The sequence below is a fragment of the Prionailurus bengalensis genome, chromosome C2, assembly GCF_016509475.1.
Source record: "Prionailurus bengalensis isolate Pbe53 chromosome C2, Fcat_Pben_1.1_paternal_pri, whole genome shotgun sequence".
NCBI classification, from domain to species: Eukaryota; Metazoa; Chordata; class Mammalia; order Carnivora; family Felidae; genus Prionailurus; species Prionailurus bengalensis.
In genome coordinates this window covers 105,019,268-105,042,263 of record NC_057350.1, presented here as the reverse complement: position 1 = coordinate 105,042,263, position 22,996 = coordinate 105,019,268, and the positions used below count along the sequence as shown (strand labels likewise).

General features: G+C 40.8%; 1 protein-coding gene and 1 long non-coding RNA gene across 2 annotated transcripts in view; one reads left to right on the top strand and one right to left on the bottom strand.

The window, feature by feature from the left end:
* Positions 1-10,321: 10,321 nt before the first annotated feature.
* Positions 10,322-11,463, bottom strand: LOC122491779. Its single transcript, XR_006299441.1, has 2 exons — positions 11,245-11,463; positions 10,322-10,659 (listed from the first exon to the last, which is right to left on the bottom strand). It is a non-coding gene; the product is annotated as an uncharacterized LOC122491779 (long non-coding RNA).
* A 606-nt stretch (positions 11,464-12,069) lies between these two features.
* Positions 12,070-22,996, top strand: part of PPM1L (protein phosphatase, Mg2+/Mn2+ dependent 1L) — a 300,744-nt gene continuing 289,817 nt past the window's right edge. The window contains exon 1 of the mRNA XM_043594984.1: positions 12,070-13,579. Within this exon, the coding sequence (XP_043450919.1) occupies positions 13,181-13,579 (399 nt within the window). The 5' untranslated portion in view covers positions 12,070-13,180. The remainder of the gene's footprint in view (positions 13,580-22,996) is intronic.

Sequence of the window (22,996 nt, the reverse complement as noted above, 5' to 3'; positions counted from 1 at the left end):
TCTTTGGGATGAATCCCAAATAAAAATGGACTCCCCTCTTAAGCTCTAAAATCACAGGCTATTTCTGTTGTAAGGTTATAGGTATTTCAAAATGAGATTCAGACATATAATGACATCAATCAAGCCTCCTCTTCAACTTCTGACTAAATCTCATTCAGCAAGCATGGATTCTGTTTGAAAGATATTTTCATTGAATAATAAGTGTCTACAATCACAATGGAGTGATATTTTATGCTTTATGTCCACTCACAACTTTCTCTTCCTAAAAGTGTAACCATGATTTCAATATCTGTCTTAAATGCACAGTATTTAAGACTTACTGTTTCTTAATGTGCTTCTAGATATTGTGATACTAAAGTTGCATTGGTTTGAGCTTGATGTCCAGAGGGTTGTATCTGTGGAGGCACTAAGTCCAAATGTGATCAGCCTGCTTAAAGGAAGAATTTGCATAAAAGATAGACCTGACACTGTTAGCACATAAATAAATGTTAACCAGGCTAAGTCTTCTTTCCAAAAGGACTTAAAATCAGTTTACTGGTGGTAAATACTAAAGTTGACAGCATCAAGGTCTAAGATTATTCTTACTATTATTATTGTGGGCAAAAAACACATAACATAAATTTACCATCTTAACCATTAAAAACTTTTTTTAATGTTTTTTTTTTTTGACAGAGAGATAGAGATAGAGCACAAGTGGGGGATAGACAGAAACAGAGGGGGACATAGAATCCAAAGCAGGCTCCAGGCTCTGAGCTGTCAGCACAAAGCCTGGTGTGGGGCTTGAACTCACAAAGTGTGAGAGCATGACCTGAGCTGAATTTGGCTGCTTAATTGACTGAGTCAGCCAGGCACCCCAACCATTTTTTTTTAAGTTTATTTATTTTGGAAAAGAGAGACAATGTGAGTGGGGTAGGGGCAGGGAGAGAGGGACAGAGAATCCCAAGCAGGCAGAGCCCAATGTGGGCTCAAACTCACAAACCATGAGATCATGACATGAGCCAAGATCAAGAGTCAGATGCTTGGGGAGGAGCCAGGATGGCGGAATAGCATGCAAGTTTTTTTGTCTCGCGTCCATGAAATACAGCCAGATCAACACTAAACCATCCTGCACACCTAGAAAACTAGTTTGAGGATTAACACAACAATCTGCACAACCTGAGCCATGGAACTCAGCAGGTACATGGCGCGGAGATGTGAACTGAGGGAGAGAAAAGGGGAGAGTTCGGGAAAAGCACCCCCCAAAAAACAGCTGGAGAGAAAGTGAAAAGGGAGAGTGAAAGAGAAAAGTGGAAACAGCCTTAGGGACTAAACTAAAAAGGGAGAAAGGAGAAAGGAGAGGGTTTAAATTCCATTAAGACTCTATAAACAGGGGGAGTGCAGAGTCTGAAACTCCACAGCTTGATACCTGGCAGTGCTCTGGTGAGAAGAGCGAATCCCTAGAAGCAGAGTGAAGTCCAGGGGGACTTCATTGGGGCCAGATGGGTAGAGGTCGTTCCCCCCCTGGGAGGACATCTGGTAAAGACTGTGTGGGTCCCCCATGACAAAGGCCCCAGTGGACCCGGGAGAACAACCACATTCATTGGTGCTGGAACAAGTTCGTTAAAGGGGAAGCCTGATGACAGATGTATGTTGTGATTTTCCATAATCCCTGAAATGCTGCTGCTACATGATCATGTCCCTTTCTGGGGCAGGCTGGCACCTAGCTGCAGTCTCTGGGCATCAGCAGAAGCATGGTCCCGAGAACATTCCTAGGTGAGGCCGGCACCTGGCCATTGCTCGGTGAGACCCTCCTGCAGGGGCAGAACGGGTCAAAGCCGCAGTCCCTCAGAAGTGAGGGGTCAGGAAAAACAGCCACATCTGAGATAAAACTCAGGAGGGAGGTGCTTCCTGGGGCTTGGTCATGGACAGTGTAAAAGCGGGGTGTGGACGGAAGCTGAAGACAAAGGACAGGTGCGCAATTGCTGATCTGGGAGAAGAGAATTCTGATGCTAGAGACTGGGTAGCTAGGTGACGCCATTTTCACCACTCCTGCACTTGCGCATACACACCTACAAGCACCACAACAATCCACCCCAGTAAGCTAAGCAGTGCCATCTAGTGGAAAATGGAGCTGTTACACTAAGTCCTGCCCAACTGGGCCAACCTTGCTCTTCAGGAACACAAATCTCTCTGCCTGCTTAGTTTATGGACTATAAAGCGCTTCATAGTTTGATTTCTAGGGGAAAACAAAATAATTTCAATCGTATTTCAGTCTGTTTGCTGGTCCATGTATTCAATTTTCCTTTTTTTTCCCCCCTTCTCTTTTCTTTTTCTTGAATACAGAAAGGGAAAAAAATTATTTTAATTTTCAATTTTTATTAAAAATATTTTTCCTTTTTTTTTCTACCACATTTTTTACTTTTGTGTAAATTTTTTCAAATTCAACTTTATTTCCATCATTTTATTTTATTCTATCTCAGTGTATTCATTTTTTTCAAATTTTCAAATGATTTCCTTTTTTTTTTCTTTCCCCTTTTTCTCTAATCTGTCAAGTCCCTTTCAACACCCAGACCAAAACACACCTAGGATCTAGCATCATTTATTTGCTTTGTGTGTGTGTGTGTTGTTGTTTTAAATTTTTAAATTTTGATTTTTTAAATTTTAATTTTTTTACATTATTAGTTCCTTTTCTCCCTTCAAAATGATGATATGAAGGAATTCACCCCAAAAGAAAGAGCAGGAAGAAACGACAGCTAGGGACTTAACCAACACAGATACAAGCAAGATGTCTGAACCAGAATTTAGAATCACAGTAAAAAGAATACTAGCTGGAATAGAAAATAGATTAGAATCCCTTTCTGCAGATATAAAGGAAGTAAAAGTTAGTCAGGATGAAATAAAAAATGCTGGGGTGCCTGGGTGGCGCAGTCGGTTAAGCGTCCGACTTCAGCCAGGTCACGATCTCGCGGTCCGTGAGTTCGAGCCCCGCATCAGGCTCTGGGCTGGTGGCTCGGAGCCTGGAGCCTGTTTCCGATTCTGTGTCTCCCTCTCTCTCTGCCCCTCCCCCGTTCATGCTCTGTCTCTCTCTGTCCCAAAAATAAATAAAAACGTTGAAAAAAAATAAAAAAAAAAAAAAAAGAAATAAAAAATGCTATAACTGAGCTGCAATCTCGAATGGCTGCCATGGATGAGATAGAGCAGAGAATCAGTGATATAGAGGACAAACTTATGGAGAATAATGAAACAGAAAAAAAGAGGGAGACAAGGCAAAAGAGCACAATTTAAGAATTAGAGAAATCAGTAACTCACTAAAAAGGAACAACATCAGAATCATAGGGGTCCCAGAAGATGAAGAGAGAGAAAAAGGGGTAAAAGGGTTACGTGAGCAAATCATAGCGGAAAACTTTCCTAACCTGGGGAAAGACACAGACATCAAAATCCAGGAAGCACAGAGGACTCCCATTAGATTCAAAAAAACCGACCATCAACAAGGCACATCATAGTCAAATTCGCAAAATACTCGGGCAAGGAAAGAATCATGAAAGCAGCAAGGGGAAAAAAGTCCTTAACCTACAAGGCAAGACAGATCAGGTTTGCAGCTTATCCACAGAAACTTGGCAGGCCAGAAAGGAGTGGCAGGATATATTCAATGTGCTGAACTGGAAAAATATGCAGCCAAAGAATTCTTTATCCAGCAAGGCTGTCATTCAAAATTAGAAGAAGAGATTAAAAATTTCCCAACAAACAAAAATTAAAGGAGTTTGTGACCACTAAACCAGTCCTGCAAGAAATTTTAAGGGGGACTCTCTGAGGGGAGAAAAGATGACTAAATAAATAAATAAATAAATACCAAAAGCAACGAAGACTAGAAAGGACCAGATAACTCCATAGGAAACTCCAACTCCACAGCATCATAATGGCAATAAATTCATATCTTTCAGTACTCACTCTAAATGTCAATGAACTAAATGCTCCAATCAAAAGACACAGGGTAACAGAGTGGATAAGAAAACAAGATCCATCTATATACTGTTTAAAAGAGACCCACTTTAGACCTAAAGACACCTTCACATTGAAAGGAAGGAGATGGAGAACTATGTATCATGCTAATTGTCGACACAAGAAAACCAGAGTAGCCATACTTATATCAGACAATCTAGACTTTAAAATAAAGACTGTAACAAGAGATGAAGAAGGGCATTATATTATAATTAAGGGGTCTACCACCAAGAAGACCTAACAATTGTAAACATTCATGCTCCAAATGTGAAACCACCCAAATATATAAATTAATTAATCACAAACATAAAGAAACTCATTGATAAGAATACCATAATAGTAGGAGACTTCAACACCCCGCTCACAGCAATGGACAGATCATTTAAACAGAAATTGCACTACTAGGTATTTATACATGGGATATAGGTATGCTGTTTTGAAGGGGCACATGCACCCCAATGTTTATAGCAGCACTATCAATAATAGCCAAATTATGGAAAGAGTCCAAATGTTCATTGATGGATGAATAGATAAAGATGTGATATATATATACAATCGAGTGTTACTCAGCAATCAAAAAGAATGAAATTTTGCCATTTGCAACTACGTGGATGGAACTAGAGAATATGCTAAATGAAATTAGTCAGTCAGAGAAAGACAAATATCATATGACTTCACTCATATGAGGACTTTAAGACACAGAACAGATGAACATAAGGGAAGGGAAGCAAAAATAATACAAAAACAGGGAGGGGGACAAAACATAAGAGACATTTAAATATGGAGAACAGAGTGTTACTGCAGGGGTTGTGGGAGGGGGGGATGGGCTAAATGGGTAAAGGGCACTAAGGAATCTACTCCTGAAACCATTGTTGCACTATATGCTAACTAACTTGGATATAAATTAAAAAAAAAAACAAACCACCATTAAAGTGTGAATTGGACAATTAAAAAAACATTGAAGTGTGAATTGGGACAATAAAACAAACAAACAAACAAACAAACAGAGTTGGATGCTTAACTGACTGAATCACCCAGGCACCCCTACCACCTACCATCTTAACCATTTTAAGTGTACAGTTCAGGAAGATAAGTATGTTACATCATTGTGCAAAAAATCTCCAAAACTTTTGGGACACCTGGGTGACTCAGTCAGTTAGGCATTTGGCTCTTGACTTCAGCTCCAGTCATGGTCTCATGGTTTGTGAGTTTCAGCCCTGCATCTGGCTCTGTGCTGACAGTGTAGAGCCTGCTTGGGATTCTCTCTCTCTGCCCCTCCCCTGTGTGCTCTCTCTCAAAATGAATAAGCTTAAAAAAATCTCCAAAACTTTCTCATCTTGCAAAAGTGAAACTCCATACCCACTAAAAAAACAGCTCCCCACTAACCCCACCCAACAACCCCTACTTTATGTTCCTATGAATTTGATTATTCTAGATACCTCATATAAGTAGAATCATAAAGTATTTGTGTTTCTGTGACTGACTTATTTCATTTAGCATAATGTCCTCAAAGTTCATCCACATTGTAGCATGTGACAGGATTTTCTTCCTTTTTAAAGCTGAATACTTCATTGCATGTACATACCATATTTTATTTGTCCATTCATTTTTCAATGGACATTTTGGTTGCTTCCACTTCTTGGCTATCATGAATAGTGTTGCTATGAACATGGGTGTACAAATACAAGGTATAAGGTTTGAAGCATATTTTCCTACTCTGATGATGGATCTGAGTGGATATAGTCACATTATAGTAACTATATTTCTGATTTTGTTGTTCTTTCAAAAACTTCCAGCCTCTCCGTATATATAACTAATGAAATAATATAAACTTATTATTCAAAACTCTCCAAAATACATGTGAAGTGATGAACCCTGATTTATCTCCTGCTACTCCTCTAAGCTTTCCTCTTTTTGAAACACTGTGAGCAAACAGAATAGTGCCATTTTGTCTTTTTGGAAGTTTATCCCCTGTATCCAACCCCACTTTTCCTACATGTCCAAATCCTCCTATCCCCTTCTTCATGAAGCCTTCCTGATCCCTCCAGTCAGATATGATTTCTTTCTCCTAAAAGTCCCCACAATGTCTTGTGGCAGATGTATTTGTGGTCTGTATTTATTTATGAGTTGCCCATAAACTTACTGTCTCTATTCACCCCCTTCGATTAATAATTATTCGCTTCTATTGGGCGCTTACTATGTACCAGGCAATGTTCTAAGCACTTCATGTATATTAGCTTCTGTAATGGTTAAAATGACCTATGGAATAGGTATGATAATTATTTTGCTGATGAGAAAATGGAGGTACAAACAGGTTAAACATGTCTAGCCACATAGTGTGTTTTGAGTGGACGAGATGGGCTTGTGGTTTTGGAGTGGAAATGACAAGAGATCAGAGTGGTGGGAGTAGTAGTTGTGAGAGCGACAACCCAAGAATGGCAATTTATTCAATTACAGAAGGGCTGCCAGCCCCTTTGCCTGACTTTACAATCAGCATGTTCACCACAGGAAATATATACCACGTGCTTATGTTTTTGTTAAGGACATTTGTCAATTTGTAGTATATTTATGAGTGATTATATGTTAAAGAACTGTCCTTCTCACTATAAGCTCCATGAAGATAGGAAACATGTCAGTTTTGCCTGGTTCCTAGTACAGTGCCTAATACATAATAGGTGCTGAATAAATGATAAACTTATAAATAGATGAATGACTAAATGAATGAGTTATACTCTGCACTGTATTGGGAATGGTGGGAGAAACAGCTGGAGAAATGTACCCTGAGTGCATTGCAGATTCTGGTGTCCATGGAGGAATAAAAAGCTTACTTGCCCACTCTAAGCATAATATAAAAGATAAAAATTATAAAGAAAAAAGTAGAATTAATTTTATAAAAATAAAATATAAACCACAAAACCAGAAATGAAGCCCCTTGTGGTCCCTGGGTGGCTCAGTCAGTTGAGCATTGGACTCTTGATTTCAGCTCAGGTCATGATCTCACTGTTCTTGTTAGAGCCCTGAATTGGGCTCTGTGCTGACAGTGCAGAGCCTACTTGGGATTCTCTCTCTCTCCTTCTCTCTGTTTCTCCTCACTTGTGCTCTTTTTCTCTCAAAATAGATAAATCACCTTAAAAAAATCCTTATATTTCAAAGCATCATAAACAATGGAAAAGTAAAAGATAAGATGGGAAAAATATTTACAGCTTGAATAACAGCCTTAAAATATGAAAAATTTTGACACTTCAAAAGAAAAAAGATAAATACCCTAGTAGAAAAATGGACAAAGGACACTCATTTTGTAAAAATGTTTGTTCTTGCAAAGAATTTCCCTGTGTCTATAAATGAAAATATGATCTTAAGATGAGCAACAATGTAAAAAAAAAAAAAGAAGTAAAAAAACTGAATGGTCTTTAATGTTTTGTCTGTTAGTAAAATCAATTTTCAACTATCCATGGGTGAGTTATTCTTTGACTTTTCTATTGCTACCCAGGATTCAGAGGCACATTGATTAGTTTCATTTATTACCAGCAATTTGAGAATTTGAGTGGGGCTGAAATAATTATTTTAGAGTAATTACCTTCATTCATTCATGAACAAATATTTATAGTATGCTAACTATGTGCCAGGCATTATGTTAGGTGTTGGGGTTATACTGGAGAGTAAAATAAAAAGGAACATATAAACTATAGTGAGTGGGGGGTGGGGGCGGGGAGCAGACATGAACTTAAAAAAAAACGCACAAAATATATATGTACAACTTTGATGAGCACTCTGAAGTAAAAGTACAGGTTGCCATGAGAGAGAGCAAGAGGGACCACACTTGGACTGTTGAGTCAGAAAGGGCTCTTGAGAGAATGATAAATGAACTGAGATTCGAGGGATTATAGTTAACCAGGAAGTGTGGATGGAAGAACAGGTTTGGGAAAGGTGAGCATTCCACCTAAATGGAACTGCTTGAACAAAGGTCCTGAGTCAAAAGGGAGCTTGACACTTTACAGGAACTGAAAGAAGTCAAATGCGGCTGAAGTGGATGGGCTGAGGGAGTAGGTGCCATGGCATAGACCGAGAAGGACAGGAAGGCCATAGCTAAGATTTGTGGGTTGTTTTTTTAACATTTATTTATTTATTTATTTCTCTTTCTCTCTTTCTTTCTTCTCCCTTCCCTTCCCTTCCCTTCCCTTCCCTTCCCTTCCCTTCCCTTCCCTTCCCTTCCCTTCCCTTCCCTTCCCTTCCCTTCCCTTCTCTTCCCTTCCCTTTCCTTTCCTTCTTTTAGAGAGATAGAGAAAGCAAGCAGGAGAGGGTTGGAATGAGAGGGAATCCCAAGCAGATTCTGAGCTGTCAACACAAAGCCTGATGTGTGGCTCCATTTCATGAAATAGGAGATCATGACTCAAGCCAAAACTAAGAGTTGGATGCCAAACTGATTGAGCCACCCAGGCACCCTGACTTGTGCCTTTATTCTAAGAGTGCTGAGAAGTTATTTAGGGGTTTTAGGCAAGATTATCCAACTATTCATAATGTTTCATATTATAAATTAGCTAGAATGTTGATGTGGGTTAATTAGGATAACAATTTTAGGTAATGCTTCAGATTAACTTTATAATTTAGGAAGCTTGTTTGAAGATTATTGTAGAGAAGCCTAGGACAATTAGATGAAGGATTCTTAGGAGTAGCATGGTTTATGTGCACAGACTTGGTGTAATGATAGAAACATCTTATTCAGAAAACTGGTATCTTTTTAAAAAAATTTTTCAGTGTTTATTTATTTTTGAGAGAGAGACACAGAGCATGACTAGGGGAGGGGCAGAGAGAGAGAGAGGGAGACACAGAATCCAAAGCCAGCTCCAGGCTCTGAGCTATTAGCACAGAGCCCATGCGGGGCTTGAACACATGAACTGTGAGATTATGACCTGAACTGAAGTCAGACACTCAACAACTGAGCTATTCAGGTGCCCCAGAAAATAAGTATCCTTCATATATCTCTGTAATGAATATAAAAACTTGGGTTATAGAAAAGAACCTTGTGTTTTTGGAGTCCAGTGAAATAAAATCGTATTACACCCTAACATGATTGGTGTCTGTCAGATTAGTTCTCCATTTGACATAACAATTGAGATATTAAAATTACAAGTCCAGATTGATATATTGTGCTTACTTAAAAGGATGAATTTTTTTTCTTAGCTATACTACTAAAACAGATTCATTTCTTCTTAAAGTGCATTTAAAACTGAAGATTAAATTTTGCATCTAAGAAAGTTTTATAAGAAGCACTGAACATTAAATATGGGTTAATAGTTCACGATCATGGTTAATCATTTAGAGATTAAATGACCAGAGGACCACACACAGTAAGATAACTCTTTTTTTTTTTAAATTTTTTTTTCAACGTTTATTTATTTTTGGGACAGAGAGAGACAGAGCATGAGTGGGGGAGGGGCAGAGAGAGAGGGAGACAATGAATCGGAAACAGGCTCCAGGCTCTGAGCCATCAGCCCAGAGCCTGACGCGGGGCTCGAACTCCCGGACCGCGAGATCGTGACCTGGCTGAAGTCGGACGCTTAACCGACTGCGCCACCCAGGCGCCCCGATAACTCTTTTTATAAAAGGCTTAAAACCAAGCAAAACTAAAAAAAAGCATATAGCGATTTTGGTAAATGGTAAAGCGTAATGGCAAATTATTTTCATAAGACATACTCTATGGTACTCTTTTCTTCAGATATTTTATCTTAGCAATAAATCTTTCAGGGTTTTACATAGAAATGAAGGACAGTTTACTTGTACTTGTACTCTTCCCAGCACATATTCTTAGTGAATGAGGTGAATACTTACAGTGCAGTGCTGACAAGGCTGAAATCAAAGGCTAAAGTCAGAATCGTGGAATAAGAAGCTGTGTATTCTTTTTGAGATCTCTCTAACAAAGAACCACTGAAATGTTACTAGAGAAGCATAAAAATTAGACTAATCATTGCAGTATCACTGGACAATCAATGGATGTTAGAGTATTGAATTGGTGGTCAGAAGAACTGAGTTTGATTTTCCAACTTCCTACAATGAATTGTGGTATTCCTTAACATCTTTGTACCTCATTTGCCTTCTATTTATAAACAGATATAATAGCTCCTTTATCTGCCTCATAGGATTATTATGAGAATGGAATAAATTGGTATATGTGAAAAATCTTTATAGTTTCAAAGAATATGTAAAAGTTAGTCACTAGGGGAAAGCCTTTTTCTCAAATATATTAAAATTCATAGTCAACTATAACAAAATGCCTTTAGGCCTTTAAAAGTTATTATGTAAACAATATGAATTGCTTAATAGAAAAAAGAAAATGCCTATAGGGTCTGCTTGAAAAACCATTTTATTGATTTTTCGCAAAAATGAACTACTTAGATATAAATGTCAAAGCATATCACTACAAAATCCATAGGATATCTAGATTTATTAATCAAATCAAGCCCTCCTTTTGCTATTTAATCTCCAGAGAAACCAGAATAGTCCTTTCTCTTTTTTATTTAGGTATGGAGGAAACACAAGTCATACCTCTCATGAGTATCTGCTGCTAGTAATTTTGTGGACAGGCTGGATGGGACCGTAGGTTTGGAATTTTACTTCTGCTCCAGGGACTAGTTCGACTTGTAGTTCCAGAATCTTGATCAGCTTATCTGGAAGTTGCCTTTGCTATTAGAGAAAGATTCATGTACTGAGAAACTGATAATACACCCAAAACTCATTTGCTAATTTACAGTAAGAAATATTGTAAACTCATGTCTTCATGACAACGCTAATGTATTACTTTTGCTTTATAGTTCCTAAAGACTTTTGAATTCATGATCTCATTTTGGAACCTCATGACTTATGACTTTTGAACACAGTGACTTAATTTATTTCAAAATTGTTTATGAGGTGGAATATATCAAAAAAGCTCAAAGCAGAACAGAGGACCATATCTTAGTTGTCAAGAATAACATAGTTAACAGTTCTTCATATTTCCTTCCTTTTCTATGCATGTTTATATAATTGAGAATATATTGTATATACCACTTAAATGTCAAAGTTTTTTTTTTCTGGTTATGATGGCAATCTATACTTTTGTAAATATTTTGGAAAAGTTGTAGAAAGCAGACAAAAGTCCAAAGCAGAACATGAAAATCACATATAACCTACTACTGTAGTTAACCACAATGAAAAATTTGGTGTATTTCCTCTCAGTATTTTTTTCCTTTTTATTTTTTTGTTTTTTAAAAACCGTAGTTGAGATCGTACCAAGGTAGGAATGCTTGGGGAGACCAACACTGGCTGGGCTTGGATCAGGCAGCCTCTACTCTCCAGTTTAGCGGATTGGAAGCTGCAGATCAGCACTTTTCTTCCTGGACAGGGGTAGTGAGAGTGAATATTTTCCTTTAAAGCTCACTTCTTTCTGTGTTTTAAGCTGTATTTGTACATAGATGCCCCCCCCCCCCCCAAATCTTCAAAGCTATCGACACTTGCCCATATTTCAAAAAGTTATCCTTGACGGCTTCTGGAAGCCCGTTCGACCCTTCACTTCTGCTCATCGAAAGACTCCCGCCCTAACTTCACTTTCTCCCGCGATAGTTGAGGAGGTGGTAGGAAGTCTCAAGTTTGGAGCTTCAAAGGGACCCTGAAACTCCCAACAGCCGAGTCACAGCCCTCGCCCCGCGGCGGGGTCAGGAGCGCCCCGGGGCTCCACCAGTAGGCTTCGTGTCTCTCAGTGGAAGGGTTGCGACCACGGAAGGCCTTCGCGGTTACGTCCTCTGCTCCAGGGGCGGCCGCAGTCCTCAGGGACGCCAGCCCATCCTCGCCCCTCCCGAGGTTACTCTCAGAGCGCACTTCCATGTGTCTCCGAGTCCTCACATCCCGCTGTTCTCGGGAGGGTCTTTTCCCATCTTGAGGAGGCTTGTAGGCCTCAGGCTCGCTCTCTGCCTGTCGTGAGATCCGGGCAGGCCTCTGTCACAGAACCCAATGGTCGGATCCTCTCCGCCCCGCTTTGCGAGCCTGGAGAAGTGCGTCCCTTCTCGCTTGCCTTATGCCTGGCGAGGCGGGGACCACACTACCGTGCTGCCTGCCGGAGGGGGGAACGCTCACGTGCGGCACTCTGCTTTCCAGCCGGTGACAGTAGCTCCCGAGAAAACCAACGTTCAGACTACCCGAATCAGTATTATTTTGCCCTGGGAGCCCGCACAGGAGGGCGGAAAGAACAGCTACTCGAGTTGGGCAGTGGACGCGCCCCTCTTCTCCCCCTCGGTTCGCCTGAACCGCCTGGAGCTGCAAGCGCGCCAGTCGCGGCGGAGCTTCCTCAGCCTTTGACAGCTCCGCGCCAGCACCACGGGCCTGGAGTCCCAGCTCCAGGGGCGGGACGGGGCGGGGCGAGAGCGCGAGGGGCGGGGCGAGCGCGAGTCGGGGCCAGAGGAGGGAGCGCGCGAGCGGAGCCGAGTGGTGCCGAGCCGAGAAGGGAGGTTCTGGGGAGAGGCAGGCAGAGCCCGCCGGCCGCCTGCGGCTCAGCGCGGATTGTGCTGCGTCGCCCGGCTCAGCGTACCCCCGCCTCTGCCCAGGCTTCCGCAAAACTTTTATTCTCTGGGGCTCCCCGGGGTGTCTGAAGGAATCGGAGCGCTCGGCCGGCTCTACGCTCCCCTGTCGTGGCGACTGAGGGGACGTGCATCCCTTGCCCGCTGGGCTCTCGTGCCCCGCGCCTCACCTGCTGCTGATCCGCTCCTCAGAGCGGCGAGGGGGCACTCGCGGAGAGGCCGCGCGGGCGCCAGCGCCCCCGAATTCTCCCGCCCACCGCGGTGGACTCGCCCGGCGCAACTTTAACTTGATTCCTCTAGCCCAGCCCGGGCACCCGCTGCTGCTGCTTTGCTGCCACCGCTGCCGTCTCGGCCGCCGCCTCACAAAGGGGCGCGGGAAGGGAGGCGGCGCGGTCCGCGGGCACAGGCGCCGGTGCGCAAGGCGCGGGCCTCCGTGCCGCCGAGGCCGGGAGACAAAAGGGAAACTGCCTCTGTTCGCCGTGCGGGCTGGGAGCAGCCAGCTCGTCCGCCTCCTGCCCGGCTCCGCGAGCCTCCTCCCCCCACCCCCGGCTGCTGCTCCGCCTCCCTCCCCGCGGGCTGTCCCCGCAGTGCTCTGGGACCCGGCGAGCCTTCGGGGCGCGCGTCGCTGCTGGTGGTTGGGGCTGTAGCGATAATAAATGATAGAGGATACAATGACTTTGCTGTCTCTGCTGGGTCGCATCATGCGCTACTTCTTGCTGAGACCCGAGACGCTCTTCCTGCTGTGCATCAGCTTGGCACTGTGGAGTTACTTCTTCCACACGGACGAGGTGAAGACCATAGTCAAGTCCAGCCGGGACGCGGTGAAGATGGTGAAGGGCAAGGTGGCGGAGATCATGCAGAATGATCGGCTCGGGGGGCTCGACGTGCTGGAGGCCGAGTTTTCCAAGACCTGGGAGTTTAAGAGCCACAACGTGGCCGTGTATTCCATCCAGGGCCGGAGAGACCACATGGAGGACCGATTCGAAGTTCTTACGGACCTAGCCAACAAGACGCACCCGTCCATCTTCGGGATCTTTGACGGACATGGGGGCGAGGTAGGAGTTCTCTGGGGTTTTGTTTGAGTGGGTGTGTGTAAACAGGATGTGTGCGTAGCAGGGTAAGAACTGGGTGCGAGGGGCGTGGTGATGACCTGGTGCCGGGCTGGACAAAGACGTTAGATCCAAATGTGGCTCAAGTTGCTAAAAAATAGTGCTGGCTCCAGACCTCTTGGGATTCAGTGGCCAATTTGGGGGACGGAGGGTCACCCATAACCTATTTTGTGCCTCATAATTTATGAGGTTTCCCAGGATCAGAACCCAGCAAATGACTGTGCTAGTTTTGGGGGGGGAGAGTTTATGGTTTCTACAGGGAACTTTGGCCCAGGGCCTCAGCGCCCCTGTTCTAGGGTTTGAGGCCAAGCTTAGGCATAAAGAAGAAAGAAAATATCTTTGATTCTTTTAGGGAAAAGAGACCAAATCTGCAGAGCCGAGTCAGTGAGGGCTCAGTGAAGATGAAGGAAGCCTTGACTCCTTCCCATTGCATTCTCCTAGAGGAGGAACCCGAGGGGCACCTCTGCGCTTCTTCCCAACTCCATTAACTTTGCAAGTGCAATCGGGCCAGTTGACAGCAGCGCCTCGCTGGTCGTCTGCTTTTAGGTGGATCGTGGCGCGGGACCGAGATGCCTCTGGCCTTTGCAGAGGTGGCAATGCCTGCAGAGGCGGCGGGTGCCCTGATCTCGCCCCTGAGTCCTGGTCAGCGTGGGCGCGCAGACGTCTCCCTCCTTCTAAACTCCTTTATTTGGTGTTATCTGGGAGCAAGAAATGATGTTGGAGGCCGGTTCAGGTCCCTCTGCCGCATTTCTGCGGCACCTTGATTGCGCGCCGGGGCTCATATTTCCTGGAGGTCGGTCGGGCGAGGTTTCGCTCTGGTCCTCGGGTATCTGCTCAGGGGAAGTGAGTGGCAAATGTGGCTCCAGCGCCGTTCTCTCAAGCGCACCAGGCCAGCCACACCATCTCTCTCAATTGGCAGTTTGTAAGAGTTTCAATACTGTAGTTTTTAATTTTTTTGCAGCATACTTTCTTACCATATTCCCCCAGTCCCCATCACCACCCTTATTTCATTAACACCCCACCCCACCTCCCGTGCTCTGTGCTGGCATCCAACTTTCCCTCCAACTCTCTTCTTGGTCCTTCTGGTCTCTGGTGAGCTGTAGGGGAAGTCTGGATGTCATTCTGTTTCACAAATTGCTTGTGTTTTGGCCTTTGTTTTGCTCAATTGGTTATCTAATTTGCATTCTGTCTTTGATACAGAGTCATTTCACCCACCACACTCTGTTAATCTTTCCGAGATACTGTACCCATTTACCTTAAACCAACTTTGCCAGGAAAGACAAACTTAGTGGGAAAATTTCTTTGGTAGAACTGAGATCAGATTTTGCTATTTTCCATCCACCCTAGCCCTATGTTCTGTCTTTCAAACTGAAGGATTCTTACTGGTTGTAATTTTGTAGCTTCTCGTGTAGTGTGGGGTTCTTTTCCCCTTGGTCACATAATAGGTGAAAAATATGAAATTAATTGAGGGAACAGGTGCTGTGTGCCTGGAAAGACACATACCTGAATGATAATGTTGCCAATATAATGACTGAATTGTTTTCTTGGTTTGATCAGAATGCCTATGTTTTTATTGTATATGCCTAGACCATTATAAATCATTTAATAAAGCTTATATTTATTATATATTTTTAAATTAAAATTGGCAGCTGATAATCTGCTTCTGGTCTTAGAAAGCACAGTTTTATTTTTAATTTAAAGTTCTGGATGTAATATTAGTGTTGTGAAACTTTGGGTTGTGCTTGCCTGAGTGTGCTGTATTGGCATGTTTTGATCCTGCACGTGCAAGTGAATGAGTATTTAAAATTTTCTGTTAAGTTGATATTCTAAAATCTGAAAATCGCAGACCTAAACAGATTTCAGGTTGAAAAATTTCCAGTACTATCTTCTGGTAAACGTATCATCCAGAAAAGGGACATGATAAATGTTTTTATTTAAATAGAAGCATTTTACATGTATAGGTACTCTCCTTAAAAATAGGGTAATCATTCTATCTATAACCTCTTATAGTATGTAGCCAGTTCATTCATTTTGACTTCTTTTTAGGGCAAAATAAGAAAAGTGATATAAAAGGTAGTTATTTAGTTGTTGGAATGTGATAATAACAAATAATATTAGGTGATTTCTCTCTTGCTTTTTTTTCATTCAAGGAAAGTCCCATCTAATTGTCATCTTTTGTGTTGTTTAGCTCCTTTAACATTCACCAGAGGAGGGTGCCACTGTTTGATTTTGGTATAGATGATAGTTGTCTCCTTTCAGAAAAGAGGAAGATTTTTCTGAACTCCTTATTATTTATATATGTTGTGTGAGAAGATAAATGAGGACTTTAATTTTATTTCTAATAATTCAAACTAATAAGATGGGCTATAAAAAATGAGGGCCCATCTGTAATGATACTGCTTTTTAAATTTCATAGAAAAGACCTAAGTCACCTTGTATATGTACATTTCATCCCATTTTTTAGATGAGATGTTTGTTGATGGGCTTAAGATGTGACCTTTGTAAGGCAAGTTCAAGGCCTTCATTTTGGTGATTTTTATATTAAACTGCTGGACAAATTAGTTTGCATTATTTGCTTAGATAGATAGCACACTAGGGATACAAAGGTGAATGAGACATGATTCCTATCCTCACAAAGTTTCAGTGTAGAGAGATAGATCTGTAACCAAAAATTACAGCTGGAGCATGCTTAGGGTATTATGGGAACACTGAGGAAAAGCATTTAAATCAGACTGGGAGGTGGGAGGCCCAGGGAAAGACACTTTGAAGGCATTATTTACTGTAAGTTAAAAGCACAGGCTTTGGTTTGAGATCTTGCTTTGAATCTCTGCTCTGCCTTATACTGGCTGTGATCATGGACAAGTTGCTTAGTCAACTTTATCTGGGAGTTTTTAATCTGAAAAATAGGGATAATAATACATGTAAGGTACAACTCCATCAGTTGTATTATACCCTGTCTAGAGAAATACTGAATGGAGAAAATGATGTGGAAAAAGAAAGCTTAGAGACCAAGAAGTCTGCATTGTTAGGGCAACAATATCTTAGGAAGAGAGAGTCTTCCTATGAAAGCCACAATTTTGATCACTAGAAAGGCATATGTTAGATATGGATAATTTATTAGGTATCCCCCAAACTCTCTCTTTGTTCTAACTTGTGGTAAACTGGTTATTAATTCAGGATTTCAGGTATCTTAACATTGGGAAAGCAGCATCCAGGTTTCCAGGGCAAATTTTCTGATTAGTGAAAAGGAATATTCCCTGTGATTAATTAGTAAGTTGGTATTCTGATTTACACTTCAGCCTCTTAGCATGCGTTGGTTCTCTGGAGTCTACTCAATTGTGCATTTTTGACAAAGATATATCTCTGGACTTATGCTGAGGACCAGACTCTGGAGAGCTATGACTTCTACATGGATGACATCTTAGAGAGCCTGTCTCAGTGGTCATACAGGCCAGCTTCCTCACTTGATGCCATTGTGCCCTTGAAACATTCTAACCATGATACTGTGGGTGGATGGTTGGTTCTGAGTGTGTGTGTGTGTGTGTGTGTGTGTGTGTGTGTGTGTGTAAAGCTATGGCAGTGATTGTTTTTCTGTATAACAAAATATTTACAAAGATTAAAACATTGAAAAGGTAAAAAAAATAGCTCAACTTATACCAACTGATGTGGAAAGGTTATTTTTATAGATTTTTTTAAAGCTCGTTTATTTTAAGGGTTGGGGGGAGCACAAGGGGGGAGGGGCAAAGAGAGGAGAGAGAGAATTCCAAGCAGGCTCTATCATGCTGTCAGCTCAGAGCCAGATGCAGGGCTTGATCTCATGAACTGTGAGATCATGACCTGACCCAAAACCAAGAGTTGGACACTTAACTGACTGAACCACCCAGGTGCCCTGATATGGAAAGGTTATTTTTAAAATTAAAAAAATAATGTTTATCAAGAAAAAATGTTTTTTTTTTTTTTGTGTGTGTGTGTGTATGTGTGTGCTTATCTGTATTTTTTATCTATAGGCAAAAGGTGTTTTTGTTTTTGTTTTTTTTTTGTTGACTCGTTTTACTTTTTACATTATGCAGAAGAAATAGCACCAATCCTTTGAGGCAGCTGTTCATGGCTGAAACCTCTCTGGAAAAACAGATTGTTATGTGTTCCATCATTACTGTATTAAAGGTCATATATCATTGTATCATACAGTTGACACACAGCTTGGCCAGTGGTTAAGCTTAGAGCACCACACTTCACATCAGAGAAGCTGTACTTGAGATGCTTTTCTGGGGCAGTAGTCTTCAGGCTCCTCACTTCTGAGAAGTGAGGAGGAGAAACTGCTTATAGAAGGTTGCCTGCAGGATATATATAGTCTAGTTCTTTAGACCAATGGTTCTTAACTTTTCTTGAGTTATGCTTTGTGGATGTTGTAAAACTACAGACATATCCCCAAGAGGAATGGACACGTGCATCAGGTTTTGTTTATAATTTTAAAGATAAGCAAATGCATGAAGCCTCTGGATTTTAGGTTAGTCTAGATAGAATAAAATCTATTTCTAATAAATCTAGACCTGCAGGGAGCTGTATACCTGGACCCCTTCCTTGGCCTGATTGTTGTTTTTTCCATTATTTGCATTTATTGACTTGTGTGCTGTCGTTTGCCTGTGAGGGTTGTTTTGAGGAATGGTTGTCCAAAGTTCCCCAACAAATCAACTGCAAATATGTCCTTGAGGACTTTGTACATTATGAGGACCAAGGGAAAGACAGTTCTCTGACAGCTTTTTGTTTTTATCTTAAGGGTATTGAGTCATGTGACTGGCTCTCCCTGTGTTTGTTGGCTACTAGAAATGTTAGATATGAACCTTTGACCTGCCTCTAACAAATATACAGAATTTTATAGAAGACATTAATTTGGCATATGAACCTCACTCCCAGGACAGCTTATCTTTCCTACATTCAGTTTTCCTTTATTTTTTTCTTTCTCCTCTCAGATACGTCATTTTATCTTGTTGTGGTATATATATTTATGTAAGTTTCATTGGATCCTTTCTGAAATAAGATATAGCTCTGAATTATTAAATTAGGAGTGGCATGATGAATGATCTGCTTTTCAGACATTATAACTGCTCTTAGTAAATGTTGAGTTCCCACATTAGTGAGGTACAGGAGGCCTGTGGATTTAGTGTGGACAAATGCCTTATGATTTAAGAGAAAATTCAGATTACTTTGGTTTAAAATGACACATTGCCATTTCTGCCAAAAAAGGAGGGGTAGTTTCCTTCTTAGTCAGCCTCTCTCTTGTGCCTAGGGGCCTCCGTGTAGGTGCATGCAAGATCATGACTGCTGACCTCGGTGCATCTTCTGAACAGATTGTTTAGAAATTCAGTTCAATTAAACCGACATTTTCTATATAGTCTGACATATGTGGAAAACAATGTTATGTTCTCTGTGTTGCCTAAAGATGAATCAGTGCATTCTCTGCCCTCAGGGAACATTCCATCTACTTGGAGAGATGAGCTTCTTCATAGCAGAGCTACAAGGTACACTTGGGCTACCTATAAGAGGTGATGGCCTGACTAAGGGAGTGTGAGGAGTCTTGGGTAATTTTGAAGAGAAGTTGACATTTGATTATATCCTAGCATTTCATTAGACAGAGATTAGGAGGGAGGATGAGAAGATGACTTTACAGGTTGAAGAAAAAATAAAATGACACAGAGGAAGTAAAAAGCAGGCACAGTTGGAAAAAAGGCAAGTAGCCCATGTGTTTAGAGCAGGATTTCCCCAACTGCTATCATTCTATAAGCCTATTCATTATTTTTTTCATTTTTGAGTACTTTCTGTGTTTTGATATAGTCAATATTATTTTTTAGATTGACTTTTTTTTAGTCAAGTAAATTTATTTAAAAAATAAACTTCCTATTAGCACTGTTGAGTAGAAAATCATTAAATGAAGTTCTTAGCCTCCAATCTGCTAAGAAGCTGTCTCCATTGTGATGAAGTGGAATGATTTTTAGATGGTTCTTCTCCTAGTCTCTGGTTGCCTCTAGATTCCCTCTATCCCCCTCTCCTTGCTTTTTATAAGCAGAAAGGTGGCTTTTAAAATTTAATTGTTAGCCATAGGAAGAAGAAAGGCAGGCTGCTTACTCCCTTCCCAGGTGGAAGGTATCTCTAGTGATGCCACTCCTCAAAGAATTCTGGTTTGGAACTGCTTTCCACTGTGACTTATGTGACAGATAAGATTTCATGTGTAACATACATTCATGGGGAACCCAGACTTATGGTGAGTTCCCAGTGGTGTAGCAGAAATCCCACCCCGCTTTCTGATGCAGGTAAATGAGAAGACATTAGAGTAATAAATCTGAATCCTTTCTAGCTTAGTTTAAAAAGTAAATAATTCACAAGTTTTGATACTTGAGTCATTATTGGTCACAAAAGCAAGCTCAAAGACACAGAGAACAGATTGGTGATTGCCAGAGGCAGGAGTGAGGCATGGGCAAAATGCATGAAAAGAGTCAAAAGGTATAAAATTCTAGTTGTAAAATAAAAATAAGTGATGGCGATGTAATGTACAGCATGGTGACTAGAGTTAATGCTATTGTGTTGCATATTTGAAAGTTGCTAAGAGAGTAAGCCTTAAAAGTTTTCATCACAAGAAAAAAAATTCTTTAACCATGTGTGGTAATGGATGTTAACTAGGCTTATTGTGGTGATCATTTCTCAATACAGACAAATTTTGAGTCCTTATGTTGGATGCCTGAAACTAACATAATGTTGTATGTCAACTGTATCTCAGTAACAAAAATACTTGCAAAAACTAAAAAAAGTAATATTTTTATTTTGAGTGCTAATATTTGAAATTAAAACAACATTTTTTAAAACTTTTATTTGAGAGAGAGAGAGAGAGAGAGAGAGAGAGAGAGAGAGAATGCACAGGGGAGGGGTAGAGGGAGAAGGAAAGAGAATCTCAAGTAGCCTCCATGCCAGTGCCCAGCATGGAGTCTGACATAGGGATGCATCCCACAACCCTGGGACCATGACCTGAGCCAAAATCAAAGGTTGGACACTCAACCAACTGAGCCACCCAGGTGCCCCTAGTATTCGATTGTTCATAATTTCTGTTTTGAACTTTAACCACTTCAGTAATGAATTTTTGTGGTTTAACTTTTATTATCATTTGAATAATCCTATTTAGTAGATACGTCTTAGCAAGTTAAACATATTTAAAAATAAATTAACTTTAAAATTATAAAAGTAATGTGACTACGTGATAGATAGTATGGAAAAGAAAAAAAGTCACTCAAAACCCCATTCTCTTTTCACATCCACTATTAGGATTTTGGCGTATTACTTGCTTATCTTTTTTTATATGCATTTTAAATATAATTTTACATTGTTATAATGATGTACATTTGGTTTTTAAATCTTGGCTTTTTTCCCACTTTTTATAAGCCTATAAACACAAAGTCATTTTCCTCCATATTTCTTTTTTTTTTAAATTTTTAAAAAATTTTTAAAATGTTTTTATTTATTTTTGAGACAGAGAGAGACAGAGCATGAGCAGGGGAGGGGCAGAGAGAGAGTGAGACACAGAATCCGAAGCAGGCTCCAGGCTCTGAGCTGTCAGCACAGAGCCTGACGCGGGGCCCGAACCCACAGACTGTGAGATCATGACCTGAGCTGAAGTCGGACGTTTAACCGACTGAGCCACCCAGGTGCCCCTATTTCTTTCTTTCTTTTTTTTTTTTTTTTAATTTTTTTAATGTTTATTTATTTTTGAGAGAGACAGAGACAGAGTGTGAGTGGGAAAGGGACAGAGAGAGAGGGAGATACAAAATCCCAAGCAGGCTCCAGGCTCTGAGCTGTCAGCACAGAGCCTGATGCAGGCTCAGACTCATGACCCATGAGATCATGACCTGAGCTGAAGTCGGATGCCTAACCAACTGAGCCACCCAGGCACCCCTCCATAATTCTTTATTATATTCCTAATGTGTTTCTTAGCAATAGATTAATATTATACTGAATGGCTGGCTGTTTGATAAATCACTCAATAGCTTTCTTCCTGGTATACATTTAGGTTCCTCTAACTTTTCACCTTTGTAAATAACATTGTAATAATAATAATAATAATAATAATAATAATAATAATTTTTGTATATTTTTATAATTATAATAATTTTGTGCTTCTACTGTAGTTTGTGCAGGTGTTTCTACTGTAGAAATCTACTGTAGGTGGATTTCCAGAAGTAGAGTTTCTGGATCAGAAGAGAAATAAAGAAACCACCGTTATTGGTGGTAATAATAATAATAATAATAATAATAATGGCTGACATTTATTGAATATGTTTAATATGCCAGGCAGTGTTTAAGGTACTTTATATATATTATCTGATTTTAATTATCATAACAGTGTTTGAGGTAGGTACTATATATCTCCATTTATATATGTAGAAATTAAGGTACTGAGAAGTTAAGTAATTTACCCACAGTCTCTTGTAGCTCATGGGTGGCGAAACTAGAATTTGAAAGTGGGATTCAGATTTGGAGCTGTCTCCAAACCCTATGCTTTCAGCTTCTGGTTTAAATTCCACGAATCTCATAATTTCGACAGTGAAGTGTGGATAGCATTGTTAGATGGACATTGCCTGGTCTTCTCAGGTCGCTCAGTAGGACTTGGAGTTTCTCATTTGATTCTGACAGTTGTGTCCCTGTGACATGTGGTATTGTTCTTGGAAACTCTATGCTGGAAATCTCAGTAGGTAGATCTATTTACCTAAGGAAGTCCTGCAGTTAAAAAAAAAATTGGGCTTAGAAGTTAGAGCAGATGCTGACTCGCAAGCAGCCATTCTCATCCACTCCCCTTCTTTGCTGGCAGAATCTCTGTCCCACTGCAGAGAATCTCTAACACTTCTGCCTGTTAGCTCATGAAAGGCTTGCATAGAAGTTATGGTGGCATCAACATAGCCATTTGCAAAAATGATTTAGGTTTTATTTTACTTTAAAGTACTAAAGACTTTAGAATAAATGTGGTGTGTATGTGTTAACATTATTTCTTTTTATTCTGAAGTGGTGTTTTTTGTTTTTTTATAACTAAAATAATTTCCTAATCTGTAAACAATTGTTAATTTAATTAAAAAGTTTTTAAAATTATTTTTGAGAGAGAGAGGGGAAAAAAAAAGCAGGAATGGGGAGGGGCAGAGAGAGGGGGACAGAAGATCTGAAGCGGTCTCTGCACTGACAGCAGAGAGCCCGATAAAGGGTGTGAACTCAGGAACAGTGAAATCATGACCTGAGCTGAAGTTGGGTGCTTAACTGACTGAGCCACTAGGTGCCCCAATTTAATTCTTGTTAAGATTTTATTAAAAAAAAAATTTTTTTAACGTTTAT